Source organism: Heterobasidion irregulare, assembly GCF_000320585.1.
Source record: "Heterobasidion irregulare TC 32-1 unplaced genomic scaffold scaffold_05, whole genome shotgun sequence".
NCBI classification, from domain to species: domain Eukaryota; kingdom Fungi; phylum Basidiomycota; class Agaricomycetes; order Russulales; family Bondarzewiaceae; genus Heterobasidion; species Heterobasidion irregulare.
The window spans coordinates 2,610,752-2,626,404 of record NW_009258201.1 but is presented as its reverse complement, the minus strand read 5'-3'; the positions used below and the strand labels follow the sequence as shown (position 1 = coordinate 2,626,404).

The 15,653-nt window shown below is 50.3% G+C and overlaps 7 protein-coding genes across 7 annotated transcripts; 3 read left to right on the top strand and 4 right to left on the bottom strand.

Moving 5' to 3' along the window:
- Positions 1–1,019: 1,019 nt before the first annotated feature.
- On the top strand, positions 1,020–4,045 carry HETIRDRAFT_33030 (inorganic phosphate transporter). The gene is made up of 18 exons (XM_009547478.1): positions 1,020–1,048; positions 1,116–1,317; positions 1,372–1,390; positions 1,443–1,465; positions 1,521–1,638; positions 1,710–1,745; positions 1,811–1,870; positions 1,924–2,184; positions 2,237–2,509; positions 2,562–2,643; positions 2,707–2,843; positions 2,931–3,014; positions 3,084–3,154; positions 3,213–3,238; positions 3,296–3,305; positions 3,365–3,509; positions 3,573–3,602; positions 3,668–4,045. Exons 2-18 carry the CDS (start codon positions 1,147–1,149, stop codon positions 3,751–3,753), a joined length of 1,632 nt encoding a protein of 543 aa, XP_009545773.1. The 5' UTR covers positions 1,020–1,048; positions 1,116–1,146; the 3' UTR covers positions 3,754–4,045.
- Positions 4,036–5,226, bottom strand: HETIRDRAFT_451809 (uncharacterized protein; the record flags this gene model as incomplete). The annotated part of the gene is made up of 5 exons (XM_009548487.1): positions 4,036–4,197; positions 4,268–4,530; positions 4,619–4,943; positions 5,008–5,038; positions 5,099–5,226. 5 exons carry the CDS (start codon positions 5,224–5,226, stop codon positions 4,036–4,038), a joined length of 909 nt encoding a protein of 302 aa, XP_009546782.1.
- Positions 5,227–5,906: 680 nt separating this feature from the next.
- Positions 5,907–7,879, bottom strand: HETIRDRAFT_317873 (uncharacterized protein; the record flags this gene model as incomplete). Its single annotated transcript, XM_009548486.1, has 7 exons — positions 5,907–6,358; positions 6,412–6,615; positions 6,674–6,724; positions 6,775–6,948; positions 6,997–7,394; positions 7,448–7,631; positions 7,684–7,879. 7 exons carry the CDS (start codon positions 7,877–7,879, stop codon positions 5,907–5,909), a joined length of 1,659 nt encoding a protein of 552 aa, XP_009546781.1.
- Positions 7,880–8,376: 497 nt separating this feature from the next.
- On the top strand, positions 8,377–11,463 carry HETIRDRAFT_154684 (AAA ATPase; the record flags this gene model as incomplete). The annotated part of the gene is made up of 12 exons (XM_009548485.1): positions 8,377–8,556; positions 8,615–8,663; positions 8,716–8,973; positions 9,030–9,259; positions 9,313–9,448; positions 9,501–9,917; positions 9,977–10,494; positions 10,552–10,641; positions 10,696–10,848; positions 10,907–11,053; positions 11,110–11,196; positions 11,249–11,463. The coding sequence occupies 12 exons, from the start codon at positions 8,377–8,379 to the stop codon at positions 11,360–11,362; spliced, it is 2,379 nt and encodes a 792-aa protein (XP_009546780.1). The 3' UTR covers positions 11,363–11,463.
- Positions 11,464–11,643: 180 nt separating this feature from the next.
- HETIRDRAFT_451806 (uncharacterized protein) lies at positions 11,644–12,236 on the top strand (the record flags this gene model as incomplete). Its single annotated transcript, XM_009548484.1, has 2 exons — positions 11,644–11,935; positions 12,112–12,236. 2 exons carry the CDS (start codon positions 11,644–11,646, stop codon positions 12,234–12,236), a joined length of 417 nt encoding a protein of 138 aa, XP_009546779.1.
- Positions 12,237–12,526: 290 nt separating this feature from the next.
- Positions 12,527–13,344, bottom strand: HETIRDRAFT_115560 (uncharacterized protein; the record flags this gene model as incomplete). The annotated part of the gene is made up of 2 exons (XM_009548483.1): positions 12,527–12,672; positions 12,891–13,344. The coding sequence occupies 2 exons, from the start codon at positions 13,342–13,344 to the stop codon at positions 12,527–12,529; spliced, it is 600 nt and encodes a 199-aa protein (XP_009546778.1).
- Positions 13,345–13,744: 400 nt separating this feature from the next.
- On the bottom strand, positions 13,745–15,131 carry HETIRDRAFT_168813 (uncharacterized protein; the record flags this gene model as incomplete). Its single annotated transcript, XM_009548482.1, has 8 exons — positions 13,745–13,957; positions 14,008–14,059; positions 14,165–14,245; positions 14,304–14,457; positions 14,510–14,609; positions 14,662–14,887; positions 14,938–14,980; positions 15,038–15,131. 8 exons carry the CDS (start codon positions 15,129–15,131, stop codon positions 13,745–13,747), a joined length of 963 nt encoding a protein of 320 aa, XP_009546777.1.
- Positions 15,132–15,653: the final 522 nt, after the last annotated feature.

Genomic DNA, 15,653 nt, shown 5'->3' with positions numbered 1-15,653 from the left:
TCAATTCTTTCGAGAGGGTAGGGTAAATTCGGCAAAGGGATGCGGCCAGTGACGATCTGTCATGTTGAGGGAAAGGTTGCAAAATGTCTGACCGCCTATTTTCGCACGCGTTCTGAAACAATGAGTGAATCTCAGGGCACTGTAATACAGGAACAGGCTATCGAATACCGTGCGTTTATGCCCGGAGTTCGCATATGCAGTGGGTCTTGACCCAAGTGCAGGTGTTTCAGTGGTGAGAGGTGCTGTCTTTAGACCTCTCTAAGAAAATATGAGAGGTACACACCCGTTTTCTTCGGTCTTCCATGACGAAGGGCACTTTCCGCGAGTTCTGGACGCTTGTGACGGCGCCTTGACCAACATTGTCGTAGTTGGATGACCCATAGTCAATTGCTTTCTCCTATCCGCCTGTCTCTCTCCTTCGCTCTTCCCACAACGCTTACCTTTGACGCTCGATGTTGGGGAAGTTTTTCTGACCTGTTGGAGATGTGAGCTATTCCATCCACCTCTCATGCAGATACAGTATCGTTCCCCCGATATCCATTCTTTGGTTAAGGCTTTCGCTCGATGCCTGTCCCTTTTATCGCGTCTTATTACCTTTGATCGGCCGATAGGACAAATCAGGACTCCATGTCCGCTACCCAGTGCTGCCCACGAGTTGTAAAAGACGTTAGCGCGCCTTTCTCATTATTCTGAGGAGCTCTGAGGTCGTCACTTGGAATGCACAGCCTCGGCATCCAGTGAAGCCGTGCCTGTCCGTTTCTTAATCCGCGTTGCGATCAGAGGTTTCATCAAAGGTGTTGCTATTCATCTCCTGTGCACACCCCTGCTCTTCCTGTCCGTACTGGTAGTGGTGGTGCTTGTCCCGACGATGCCTGCATTCTGCTTGGACTTTCGAAGAGGTCAGGAGGTCTAACCCTAACACGAGGGTGAGGTTAGGTGTTCTGTCGCGCAAACAGTCGCAAGCAACAAATTGAGGTCGCGTGCCACTGTTTGCTCTGCTTCAAGTCCAGGTGCTCTCGGTGGAGTCCTTCGACCTAGCTCCGCAAACGTGCGTCTTATCCTTTCTTAATCTTCAGAAGCACTTATATCTCCGCTCACATTGACTTCTTTGCCAGCCGAACCTCCCTTCCTCACTCCTTCACCACCATGTCGGACGAGAACAAGAAAACAATTCCGGCAGCGCTCGCTACCGCAGAGCCCCATCCTCCTCAATCCCCTCGTTTCAAGTCCACCCTCGAGGAGTATGAGCGCTCTGGAGACGACAGACCCCCTTATATTCTAACATACCCAGAGCTCAAGCTCTTAGGCATCGCTGGGGTAAGTATAAGACTTCCATGCATGTGAGGCCGCACATTGACAGCCATCGTACAGGTTGGGTTCTTCCTCGATGGTGCGTCCTCTTGTTCTCTTGAAGCACATATTGTTTATGGGTGACGGAATAGCATATGACCTGTTCATTATCAACGTGAGTTCTTTCCTCGTGTATGTACCTATCCGGACTGACGGTCGACAAATTGCAGCCCGTGGCGACCATGCTTCAATTCCGTCTTTATGGCGGCGAGTCTCTTCCTACGGGTCTTGAGGGATTTGTCAAAGCGGGCGCGAACATTGGGAGTGTCATCGGTCAATTTGCTTTCGGTGCGGTGGCTATTTTTACTGGTGGATGAAAGAAAAAAATGCTCACTATAGTATGGCTCTTTTTGCTGCAGGTTACATGGCTGACCGCTTCGGTCGTAAAGCGATCTGTGCGTATCTAATCTGGCTGCGTTCGATCTGATCTGATCTGATCAATGATCCATGTTTTAAACAGATGGCAAGGAACTCATGCTCATTATATTCGCCACCATTCTCTGCATCTGCGACCCTACTGGTATGTTTCCGTGATTTGATTTTTTTTTTTCGGATTTCTTAAAGGCTTTGTAGGCTCCCTTTCCCCCAACGGCGCACTTATATACCTCGGCGTGTTCCGCATCATTCTTGGTATTGGTGTCGGCGGAGACTACCCGATGTCGGCCTCCATCACCTCTGACCGCGCAAATTTGCGCAAGCGGGGTACCATGCTCGCATACATTTTCGCGAATCAAGGATGGGGCAGTCTTGCAGGGAGCTTGGTCACCATCATCGTCCTGGCTTGTTATAAGCATGTGATGAACGAAGAAGGCAAGACAAGCAAGGTCGACGGAGGTATATACTGAGATCTACCGCTTGTGCCCGCTCGCTCACCCTTTTCTCATAGTCTGGCGTATCGTCGTGGGCCTGTCATTGATTCCCGCCTTTGGCACGCTGTACCAGCGGCTTACGCTTCCCGAGTCGACTCGTTATCTGAAATCAACCAAGACAGATGTTGAAGAAGACCCAATTGAGGAGCTCAAGCAGAAAGCAAATGCTAGCACAGAGGTGCCCGAAAAGGCCGACGCGTCGAACTCGAGCAATGCATCAGAGGAAGGTTCCTCGCCTGCACCTGTTGAAGAACCTGCCCAAACCACTGGTCACAAATCGCACCTCCGGGGTGAGTCTATCGTATCGTCCTCGTGATGCACCGCACTGAGCTGTCATTCCAGAATTCATTCACTATTTCTCGGAATGGCGGCACGCGAAAATCCTCATCGGGACGTGCACGTGCTGGTTCTTGCTCGACATCGCGTACGTCTATTTCCCCGCTCTTCGTCGACGAAGATCGCTTACTTTCCGCTCGTTCATGAATAGTTTCTACGGTATCAACTTGAATCAGAACGTCGTTCTCCAACAGATTGGGTTCGCTGGCAAGACTGGCACGCCTTGGGAACGCCTCTTCAAGATCTCCATCGGTAACATCATCATTACCGCATTGGGCTTCGTTCCAGGTGCGTGGCAATGTTGGAGCAGGAGCTCCCTCGAACGTGCGATGCTCTTGCGTTGGAGCATGCTAATATAATGTCGCGCTTGCGTAGGCTACTATGCCACTGTCCTCACCATTGAGAAGCTTGGACGCAAGTGGATCCAAATACAAGGCTTTTTGATGGCGGCATTATTCCGTACGTCAGCGGGATTTTAGCATCTAGACCTTTGCTCCCTGACCTCTGACGTGCTGCCTTTCATCGTAGTTGGCATCATGGCGGGCAGATTTGATACAATGAACACAGCGTCGTTTGTCGTTTGCTTCGCATTCCTCCAGGTAAGCGGGTATGCTATGCTGGGAGTGCGACATCGTATCTAACTACTTTCACCGCTAGTTCTTCTTCAACTTTGGTGCCAACGCGTGAGTTCTCTCAAAGTCATATTTCCATAGCAGCGTTGATTGGCATGCGTCGTTTAGAACTACCTACGTATGTGTTATATCATATGACATCCTTGCCCTAGCTGACTTACTTTTTTGGTTGTTTAGTGCTACCCGGCCGAAGTCTTCCCGACGCGCTACCGCGCCACTGCACATGGTGTCTCCGCCGCTTGCGGAAAGGCCGGTGCCATCATCGCTGCCCTCGCATTCAACTCGTTGAGCAAGAAGATCGGGACTCCGAATGTTCTCTGGAGTGCGTAGCTCGCGCATCTCAAACTTGGAACACCTTTACTGATTCATTCTGACTTGTTCGCAGTCTTCATGGGTGTTTGCTTCTTGGGTGCTGGTGCGTTCTTTTTTTTATGTGGCTTGTGAGTTGACCTGTTCTGACGTGCTGTCGTGTGTCTGCAGCTTGCACGCTCCTGCTTCCTGAGGTTCGCGGCCGTGACCCCGACGCCATCCTTGCCGAGGAACAGCGGCAGAAACGTGCGCTGTAATACTACTGCGCGTACACACACACGACAGCCATGCATAGTGCATCGCATGACAACATTAGACATTTCAAGGACATAGACATGGAAGCATTTGAGCGTTGAACGTTAACCCTCGCATTAAGTGCCAGAGTGCGGGCAGGGTCCACGAGTTGCACCTGCGAACGGTGATATATCGACGACGATGACGAAGAAGTTTTGTAGGGATCAGTCAGCCGTATATATAAAAAGAATGTAACTATCACTTGATGAGAGTATCATCCACAGCCCGCGCGCCGCGAGGGCACTTCACAGCGTCACTGTCCTGCCATTGCCTACGCTGACACCACTCGACGCACTCTCCACGAAGACGCCAGAGTAGATCAGGCCCTCTGTCGTTCCCTCCTGAATTCCGAAATGTACGACGTCGCTCTGCTGAGCAGACGTTTGTGTCGGATCTATCAAGGGCAGCTAGAATACACATTCGACCATCGTAAGTCAGCCCGGTCTTCCGACATTTCAAAGAAGAAAAGGCACTGACCTTGAGGACGCCAAAGTGAAATTCGCCCTGCCCAGCCGCGCCTGCGGTGGCGCTCGTGTTCGGGACGACGTCCGTGACGGTCTGCAGCGTCTGCGCGTTCGCGGAGTAGAGCACCTGGAGCGTGCGCTGCGTCCAGTCGACGACGACGGCGAAGTTGTGCCAGTCCGCGTCCGTGAACGACGTGTTGAAGACCACCGTGGAGTCGTGCGCCAGCAGCTTCAGCGAGTGGGACAGCGCGTCAGGGGTCTGGTTGAACGGGGTGCCTGATCAGAGGAAGCCCGCGTGCTCGGATCTCAGATTGTGTGCGTTGCCAAAAGGGAGGAAGGAATTTAGGCAGAAGATCAGACGCACCGAGCTCGAGGCCGAAGACGTGCGTTCCATCTGAGGGCTCGATGAACACGACCTGGTAGTCATGCGTGAGGTTCAGCGGCCGCTGTGGATCTGCCTGGAGGGAGAAGTGGAACGCGGTGACGCCGGTCTCGATGGTCTCGTCGAAAGCGGTGCGGTTCGAGATCGGGTTGCCCTGTGCGATGAGCTCGGTCCTTCGGAAACCCAGCTGGGGCGCTGCAGTGCCCGGGGTGAAGACGGAAGTGTTGTCGATGGTAACGCGGATGCTCTGTTCATCGACGCCCCACAAGGGTGTGGGCGCGACGCTCTGTCCTAGCAGAGTAGTGTACTGTCGCGGATTGTGGCGATCAGAACCGAAGTCTGCATGAGACAATGTGCAGAAAAGCACGTACATGGCTCGCGTTTTGGCTGCCTTTTACTGCACTAGAATTGAAAACGCCAACGTCAACTGATACGCTTTCGTCGCAAAAGCATAGTACATACGTGACATATGGCCCGCTTGAGGTGTCCAACTGAGCTGCAGTCAAGTTCGATGGCGCACGTCCGTCGTAGAGTATGCTCGTCGCCGCTGCAACAAAGGTCCCGACCGCTGCCAGAGCTGGGATATACATGATGAAAAGAGATGAAGTAAAGTGAATTTGGGGTTGGTAGAAACGCCGGGGACCGTACACGCGAAAACGCTTTATATACCTTCTCGGCGGAGAAACAATGGACGCGGGGGAAAAGTCGGCGACGGCGGAAGTCAGCCATAAGATGACGCCTTGCTTCTGACCTTGGCTCCGATCATGTTACCCTCCTATAATTTGAGCATCAAACTAGACCACAACGAGGGAATTCAGGGGAGAGGAAGTGTGTGATTGCACAAAGTTGAAGGGAAACTGAGGGAAAAGCAAGGGATCTTTTCAAAAAGACAAATAGTGTCATTGAGATGACAACGTGCGCGGACATCAACAGATGAAATACGAAATATTCATTGTCGCCGTCAACTTTCACCGCATCTTCAAGCGTAAAGAATGGAACAATCCTAGACGGACATTAGGTCTTCGGTTGTGTTTGAATCAAAAAGTATAGGTAGATGCGATATATGCACTCACCAAAGCTACGTCCAAGTTTTTGCACTAGATTTTTCGTCACGTTTCAGTAAGGCCAAGTCCCAAACGGTCGAACTTACTCAAATAATTGATGAACCACGAAGCTTGATACACGTGGGTAGAACATTGCCAAGAGCTCGAAACCGATAGATCCAAAACCTAGCTCAATAAATTACAATCTACGTACCCCTCAGACAACATCACCGCTGTACACTGTCACTTCGAACGTCCGCCCGCCCTGGCAACTTGGTCACCACAAACTTCCTCGTCAACAGGTTGAAGACGCTCCCGAAGATCAGCGCGATGAGCGTACAGCTCATGATGATCACGTTATACGGCATGCTGAAATCCGGTGTGGGGAGGTCGACGAGCATCGCGGGGGTGTACACCCGTCTTGTGCCGTCCCAGCGTCTGCTTGCTCGATCGAGCACGAAGGTCGAGTTGGAGTTGGAAAGCGGGACGAAGACGGCGGGTGGGAGATCCCATCCGCGTTGGGCATCTGGCGGGTGCTCGGTGTAGCGTAGGAAGGATTTTGAGGCGTCCATTGATATGAATAGGGTCGCCGATGGCGGGAGCGTGATCACAGATTGCAAGAGAGCTGGGCTGAAATGTGGTATGGGAGGCGTGTATGTGAGGTTGGAAACCAGGTTGTCTACAGAAACATCAGCCTTACGAGTACACAGATGGAAATTCAAGTATACGCACTGTGCTTCTGCCCAGCTATCTCTACGCGCAAGGTATGCAAGTAGAACTCTACATGCCAAGGCATTGTTTCGAGATACAGCAAACGTATTTCATATGGACGATTGTTGCGAATCACTAGCGAGATTTGGCCCTGGGTCTGGCTTGAGCCCTTCAGCGTGCGCTGCACGGAAAACTCAGATAGAGAAGATCGGGAAATGTCCAGAGCTACGGGATAGTGTAGATCTCAATTCCTGGAGCGAAAGCTACTCGAGATATTACGCACGATATGTGAACGAAGTTTCCCCAGGCCACCGCAAGGCTACATCGAGTTCGTCTGTTACTATTCATAAAATAAGTGCTGATCAGCTAAGAAATAACATGAACTCAAACCTTCCGCGACATTGTATGTTGCAAGACTGCCATCTATATTTGAAGGCTCAGGTGTTATCGAATAGGCACTGCCGCTTATAGACGGAAGTTCGACACGGATTCGACTGCTGTTTGCGACCGGACATGGTCGAGAAATCGTACGGTCAAATATGGACCTTAGCGACCAATCTTTGAAAAGAATCAGATGCTTGTGATTGACGATTTGAAGAGTGTTACCTCTTCTCCCTTCTACAGATATACGAACGGGATCAAGGACGGCCTGTACAGTGAGGGCAAGCTCCACGCCGGCGTCTGCCCTCCATCTCACATGAACGCCAAGGCCGTGCCAGTCGGCATCGAAGATTTTATGAGCCATGAGGAGCGACGCAATGCCTGCGCGGGCAGGGCAAGGAAGGAGTTTGAGGAATGGGGTGAGGTTTTCGGTGCAAACATGCTCTGCGGCGAGCGTAGCGTGGCGGAGACGGTGGGTGTGTGGTGTTGTCAGTACAGGGAGATCGCCAGCAGGAGGGAAAGCACGCGTCGGAGAGGTTGTGACTTGAGTATTCATCCCATTGAGAGATGCACAGAAGAGGCCAGCCAACGCATTTTGTGTGTCTTTCCAGCGTTGATCGACACTGGACAAATGGAGTTGGGAAGGCACGAAACAGTTTATTGAGTGGTGACTCACCTAGTAGGCGCGCCTTCGCCCATCCAAGCCCAAAGCTCTGCACCCGTCCCGACGCCTGTCTCGTCAGGGTACCCCCAGCGGTCATAGTCCCATCGACCGGCATTGAGAGTAAGATGAAGCTCTGTGAGGGCATACTCTCTCAGAATCTGCCCGAGAGCGAGCGGGAACAGTGTGTAGTGCTGTGCTACAGATAAATATGGAGATGGCTCAGGTCATGGGTGGATGACGAGACGTACATTCATCCTCCTCGTTGAGACTGCCGGGTGCACGAGGTCGCGCTCCTTTCAGGAGCGTGGTGAAAGAGAAACGTACTGCCAGCTTTCCATCAGGCAGAGGACGAAGAGTCAGTTCCTCGTTGTATTCTTCTGTGTGGTGTGCCCGAGATGTATGCAGCAATGAGCATAGCAATGAAATCGCAAGAAACCAATGCATGTCCACCCGCTGTGCCCAACGTCGAAACAATAAACGTAGAAGTAAACGCAGTTCGATGCTCGCAGGCCCTGCTTGGCCTTGAGTGAGACTCGGAGAGTAATTGGAGCGTTGAGCGCGACGTTGTAGAGCGCGTTCTTCCCACGGCCTTTACCATCATGCCCAACAGAATTTGGCTCAATCCTGTCAGTATCCTGTCTAGTCTCGTTCTGCCGACTTGTAAATTTTCTGTCTCTCGAAGGGTTCACACACACGGTCTTGAGCTGTCGTACTTCGGGTGAGTTCTTAGCGAAATCAGGATGGGTAGGGCGAGGGTACAATATCGCTATCTGTGTGGTGACATCTTCAGGACTGTGAGTTCCAGATTATTGGGCGCATTTCTTCCGTTATCTCTTCTCACCAGCTCAATGTTGATAGAATATGTCCTTTTTTTCTGTCAGACCTTTAAGACATACCGATACGTTGATTCCGAGCCAGAGGATTTCACAGACGATTAAGACATGTCTACCATCTCCTCCAAACGGTTCTCGGTCCAGGCTGCAGATCCCGAAGACACTGAAGGTCGGGCAAGCCGACGAATCATCGTCAGTAGCAATGCCTTGAAAGGTACAAAACTATGCGCCGGCGATCCTGTCGTTCTGTCTGCAGCTGAGAACAGCCTCTCGCATGATCAAAAAAGGGTGCGAACGATCCCCCTCCAGTCGGTTCGAATAATCTTGAAGAAGACGTGCTGAACAGGCTTATGCGGTTGGCATATTGTGGCCTTCACTGGACTTACCCTCAGATAGTGAGTCCCATCTAGCTTCCATGCCGGGCACAGGTCACTAATTTCCCTTCAGCCGTCGAAGTCGCACCGTCTATCCTCCTCACTGCCCGTGTGACGGAGGGTAGCCAAATCCAATTATTCTCGTTGAGCGTCTCGCAATCCCAGAAACTCGTGAAATGGCTCCCATCTCTCCAGCACTCTTTCGAGGCAGTAACCGTCCGATTGATAGAAGTCGACGCATCTGGGGCGCCGTCTCCACCTTCTAAGAAGGTGAAGGACGACAAAGGGAAGCGCCGCGACTGGCTCACTCTGCTTGCTCGCGAGTCGTTAGGTCTGACCGAATCGCGCTTGCTCTGATTCCCTCCACACTGAAGCTCTCCCTCACAGTCGATCTCAAATATCTCACACCCACTCAGACGATTGAGGTGCAGTACGAAGGACAGACGAGGCGATTTATTGTCTCCTCCGCGACAAAGAACAGCTCCGAAGAAACGGTCACCGATCTGGCCGACAAATTGAATGGACTCAGCGTTGATGCATTGCCGGCATTTTGCACAGTCGGGTGGGATACTGTTGTTACCATCGAGGATAACACGGAACTCATCGTTCCCGAGAAGGTATATCCTTTCATTGCATGTGTAGTGGAACGGCATACTCAATCTCTGTGCAGCCTCCAATTGAGAACTTGGGTCCTCATCGATCCCAAGAAGCCTATGCCTCAGTAGGTGGACTGGAAAAACAGATCACGCAGATACGCGACCTCATTGAGATTCCACTAACAAGACCTGACCTCTTCCGCCATTTCGGTAGGCCTCACCCCACACCCCACCCTTGCATGCATTCAATCCATCTCTCCAGGTCTGAAACCTCCTCGCGGCCTCCTTCTGCACGGCCCGCCAGGGACGGGCAAGACTCACCTTGCGCGCGCGATAGCAGCTTCCACGAACTCATCCGTCTTAATTGTCAATGGGCCAGAACTTAGCTCTGCATACCATGGCGAGACGGAGGCGAGCCTACGCCGTGTATTTGCCGACGCGCGCGCCAAGGCTCCTTGTATCATCGTGCTGGATGAGGTGGATGCTATCTGTCCCCGGCGCGAAGATGGAGCTGGCGGCGAGGTGGAAAAAAGAGTGGTCGCTACGCTATTGACAGAGATGGATGGGGTGGAGGGGGATGGGGATGTCAAGGTTGTCGTTGTCGCGACGACGAATAGACCGAATGCGATCGATCCAGCTCTCAGAAGGCCAGGGAGGTTTGATCGAGAGATTGAAATAGGTCAAGCAGAAAGTCGTGTATTCATGTCACGTTTGACTGACGCTGCGTTCAATCTTTAGGAATTCCCGATATCGAGGCCCGCATCTCCATCTTTCAAGTTCTGCTCGCCAAAACGCCAAATACAGTTACTCTTGGGGACCTTCGATCCATCGCCTCGCGCGCTCACGGTTATGTCGGTGCAGACCTAGCTGCCGTCGTTCGCGAAGCGGGTACCATAGCTATCAAACGCTTCCTCACATCTTCGACTTCAGTGTCTCAATCCGCTGAATCGATCGCTCTGACCGCAAACGATCTCAACATCTCCCTCCCGTCCGTGCGCCCCTCTGCGCTGCGCGCACATTTCTTGGATATGGCGCCTGTTCGATTCTCGGATATCGGTGGACTGTCGTCGACGATCGCACGTTTGCGGGAGAGCGTTGAGTGGCCACTAACTCACGGTGAAGCATTGGCACGGTTGGGTGTCCGTCCTCCGCGAGGCGTCTTGCTGTGTGGCCCGCCTGGATGCAGCAAGACGGTGCTCGTGCGTGCAATTGCGACCGAAAGCGGCGTAAACTTCGTTGCTGTTCGGGGGCCGGAGGCATGTACCGCTCGCATTCCTTTCCATCATGACCCTCGTTCTGACTGGTATCCTCAGCTGCTGAACAAATACGTCGGCGAGTCGGAGCGCGCTGTCAGGGAGATATTCCGCAAAGCCCGTGCAGCAGCCCCCTCCATCATCTTCTTCGTAAGTTATTAATTGATGTTCATTATATGCGATTCTCCATGGTGTCTACTACAGGACGAAATAGACGCACTCGCGACGTCTCGCTCAGCTGGCACAGAGGGAGGGTCGCACGAAGGGGTTCTCATGAGCCTGTTGAACGAGATGGATGGCGTAGAGGAGCTTGTTGGCGTCACTGTCATCGGTGCGACAAACAGACCGGATGTCATTGTGCGTCCCAAAACCACTTCCCCCTCCGCCCTGTTCATCTGATATCATGTCTTTCAAGGATTCTGCGCTCATGCGCCCTGGGAGACTTGATCGCATTCTCTATGTGGGACCGCCAGACCACTCAGGCCGAGTCGATATCTTGAAGATCCGTATGCGCAAGATGAGCGTTGATCCTAGCATTGACCTGAATGAGATCGCGTCATTGGTGCGTGCTACTTTTCGTGCAGTAATAGTCTTTTATCAATTGATGACTTTTCTCAGACGGAAGGGTGTTCCGGCGCAGAAATTTCTGCCCTCTGTCAGGAAGCGGCATTCTTAACTATGCAGAAAGACCTGGATGCTTCATTCGTGAGTAGCGAGGTCTTACTGATGAGGACGACATTTCATTAACATCACCTAGATTCCACATGAAGCGTTTATTACTGCAGCCAAAAATGTGAAGAAACAAATCACGCCAGAGATGCTGCTAAAGTTCCAGCGCTGGAGGAATGACCATGGTGTGGCGAGCTTATGATTGCTACCGTGTCGCTACTGTCAGTCGTCACGCACACTTCGATTGAGAGCGTCAATTTCTGTACACACGTGAGAAAAATACCATTTGTCTGGGGAGTTACCAAAAAAAAACGAGTGAATGATTTGAAGTGTAACCGTGCACATAGTAAATTCCGAGCGAACGAGGTTGCCTCCGCGGTCTTCTCTCCCACAACGCTATAAGCTTCAGTGCCTTTCCTAGGTCATCAATTCCCTCAACCAGCCTCCTCCCATTCTATCAACGTTCTTTGACCCCATTTCGCCATGCCCTCCGCGTTCTTCCCAGCACGCCCCGCGGGCTTCGAGTCACCATCTATCGCGATCGAAAAGGGTGCACACCGCCTCGCACATCCGCCACAACGTCCCTCGTCGCGCTCTCGCGCTCGTGTGCGCACACAATCCCCTTCACATCGAACGACATCTTCGACGGCGAGCGTGACTACGCGGGCATCGATGCAGTATGAGCGGCGTATGGCGAGCCTGGTGGTGTTGCTTGCGATCGCTGCGACCGCAAGCTTTGCGGCGGCATGGATGTTGTTTCTCACTGGCAACAGAGGTGCGTCTGCTATCCCATTGACAGTGCGAGGGATTGTTGAAGAGCCCGCTGGTCTAGTTCCTCGTCGGTAACTAGAGCGTGGCCAGTGCGTGGCCGGATTTGATACGCAGTACTTCGCCATGGCTTCAATTTTCTGACTGGAGGCGCAAAACATTCACTCAACGACTTGCTGTCAGTCACGCACCACCTCGACACTCCCGTAGCCTCCCGTAGCCCTTTCCAGCCGCCCACCCACAAATACGCTGCAGTCAAGAAACGCGGCGAGTCGGGATTCCGCTGCAGAGCTTTAACGGACCATTAAGGCAGTCGCACGAGGACCTTATCTCCCTTTCCTTGTCTATAGGCACTCCCGATTCTTGAGGACATTTTTAGGACCACTTTCGCAATGACATGCGCCAGACATTCTTTTCGATTCTTTTGGGATATTTCACGTCCCGTGTGTTGTATAACTGTCGAGCTGACTTCTGTTGGCTACTGCGACTATTTATGCCTTATTTAGGAGCTCCGTCCGCTATACTCAGTGCAACTTATTGTCTTCAAGTAGCGGAAGTACTTTAGATGCTGGAGACTGCCCACTCCGTTGCTTACCCCTCAGAAGCAGTCGATAAACGTTCGGGCAACACCGTCTGATGTCTGCCCATCTATTGGATTATAGGTATCAAGTTTATCCATGGCCGTCTCGAGAACTATGCCATCCGGCGGTGAGCCAGCCGATACAAAAGGGTATGGCTCTAAAACTATAAGCAAACAACTTGTCCAAAGAGTCGACGGACACGCGAAATAGCATCAGAGGTGTCGCTGGCTCGTCGAAGGTGCGTATGGATCATATGCTTCAGAGGTGATGACCGAAGAGGTGGTGTCGCTGGACAAGGTTCGAGTGCGACGAGCTTTCTTTCTCTTGGCTAGAAGACAGAAAGCGTAAGTACGTCACCGAGAGGTTCATCACAATACGCACCTGCAACGCGCCGCTTCCTCATCTTACGCAACCGCATCTCAGCCCGGTCATCCTCTTCGGCCTCCGCGAACGCCCACAGCGCGCGCTCCGTCTCCCGCGCCAGCTTCACCGGTGGCGCGTCCCCCGCAACCATGGCGGCCATGGCGGCGTCACAGCATCTGCAGGGCACAATGTCCGCACCGAGGCGCAGACGCCAGTATGCGCGCCGGAGGTCCCGGACGAGGCTCGACGAGGCGGGGTGCTTGTCCAGGGCGTGCTCAAAGGCCCGGAGCGCGGCGACCGCGATCGGGGACGTGATCTGTGCCGCGGCACTAAGAGGCGCGCCGCTTTGCTTGGGGAGCGCGGTGGGAGGGTAGCCTGCGAAGCGGATGTAATGAGGCAGGATGGCGGACAGTGTTGGAGGCGCAGCAGAATCGGAAAGGGTCGAGAGAGCGAGCGATAACGCGGTAGGCATGGGTGTAATCGTTTGCGGAATAATGGGGCACAAATATTGTGATATGGAAGATGATTTGGATGCAGACTAACGGGCTTGAGGGGAGGGCTTACTTATCCATTCATGTATACATTCTTTTGATGGTGCAGGCCGGTACAGAGTGCCAAGCTTGACACGACAAAGGATATGCTTGCTACACCAATTACACAAAGCTCCAAGGATTCTTCCGTCTGTGGGCTGCGGCGAGCCTTCAAGAGATGCACCTGAATCAAGTATTTATAACAGGCCAAGAAATGAGCCTATATATGTAGTCAATATCAAAAGAATTCTACAAAAATAGTGTCTGTCTAGTATAATATCTAGAGGTCTCAAATAAGCAATTCTATATCATGAAAGCATAGAAAAATGCTCACCAAGTATATTATTCCCTAGATTCTTCGACAATCTCTATATCAAGTACAATATCATGCTCATGAATAGATTGTGATTGATAAAATTCTGCCTCAGATAAATCATGAAAACCCCCAAGCTCCTGTGGAATAGAGGCATGGACTATTGGAACTGAGATCCTTGACATTTCCTCAACTGTGTTGTTTAGACTGACTACAATCATAATAATTGTTGGATATATCCCCTGAAAAATCAACTAATCAGAAAAGTGATGATATTGAAAAAATCACTTACTGTCAAGAATGCACCAAGATCAAAGAATATATCTACTGAAAGACCATGGATACTTATAAATGATGAACAAATAAGAAAAATCTATTTGAATAAGTTAGCTTGGTAAAAGAATATTCATTAGGTTATTACCTATAGACCACAGTATAGAATGCCAGACTCTATAAGCAAAGCAAGAATCTTTTCAATTTGAGTTTTCTTATTGTTTGCCAAATATGCCTTAACAGATTGGCGATATTCCCTTAAAATGCAGTAAGTCAGCTATAACAATAAGGCTTGTTTTTAGAAAAGATACAAACCATGCCTTATATGCTATCAAAATTGTTACCACTAAGTTTAATATAAACTCTAGACCCCATTGGGCTATTTGAAAATATCTTGAATATATAAATTCCCAGTCTTGTCCATTTATATCTCCAAGAGCATTGATAATATAATTTGGAATTGTGAACACTAAAAATCACTTAGTATAAAACATAAAAATAGGATTTAGATAGAAATTCACTTGTAGTCACGATAAAAATCCCTTTGGTGAAGGCCATAATATAATGGTTTTTCCATAATATTTGGGCTCTCCATACTATGATTATGTTTCCTAAAAATGCCTAAAGCTTGTCTTAGTCCTCTTTAAATAGAAGAATGTTAGGAACAACAAACAATAATAGCTCGGCAAAAATAGCTTATAATTCCAGATATCAGAAGTCTTTGATTAATCTTGGAGAATTTTTTTTCTAGTGGCTGATTGTCTATTAACACAAGCACATCTTGGATGCTTTGAATAGTGTTAATTATTGTGATCAATGATGTAATTGCTGCTATTATAAATATTAGCATAGTAGCAGCAAACATATATGATTTGGCCCTGGATATTATTGTTCCTTGGCTATATGATTTTAGAGTATTTTCACTCGAATAAATATTAAAAAAACTTACTAAGAAAGGTATATCAAATAAAGAACCAGGATAAAATAAACTCCTAAAAGTTTGTGTTTTGGATTAGTTTCTTACTAAGACAAAGGCATTAATAACAAACCAAAGAACAAGCATGTGATGACTACTTGTATAACATAAGTTAGAATGACTCTACCAACATGCTGAACAATCTCGGAGTTTTCAGATACATTCATGGGGCAGACTGATGAGAGCAGATGCTAAGATTGTGGGTGTGAATGAAGAAGGTATGAAGTATTCTGTATCATGAGTCATGACAATTTATATATCAGCAATGGACTGGGTGATAAAGACACTGATCAGATAAATGTCAATTCTACATCGAAGGCGACAAGGAGATCCGAGATGCATGTTGCCAAGCTTGAACAGACTGTGAGGCATCAAAGGCTCTGCAGAGCTCGGAGCTCAAGACAATCACAGATGGTTTCACAGCTCAGGACCGCTCAGGAGTTGAGCAGATGAAAGCAATCTGATATCATACCACTGAGATGTTTTGCATCATGCAGAGAAAGACAATGCACTGTTGAGTGGAAGGTTTCGAGACCGGGGCCCTGCGATCGACCTCAGCTGATTGTTGTCCTGTATAATCTGGGCGTGCACCTTCGGAATGCGGCCTGCTGCCGAGGCACTGCCTGTACAGATCAATCACCGCGCGCAGACCCGAACGCACTGCGCCTGTCGCGAGAGGACGAGACAGA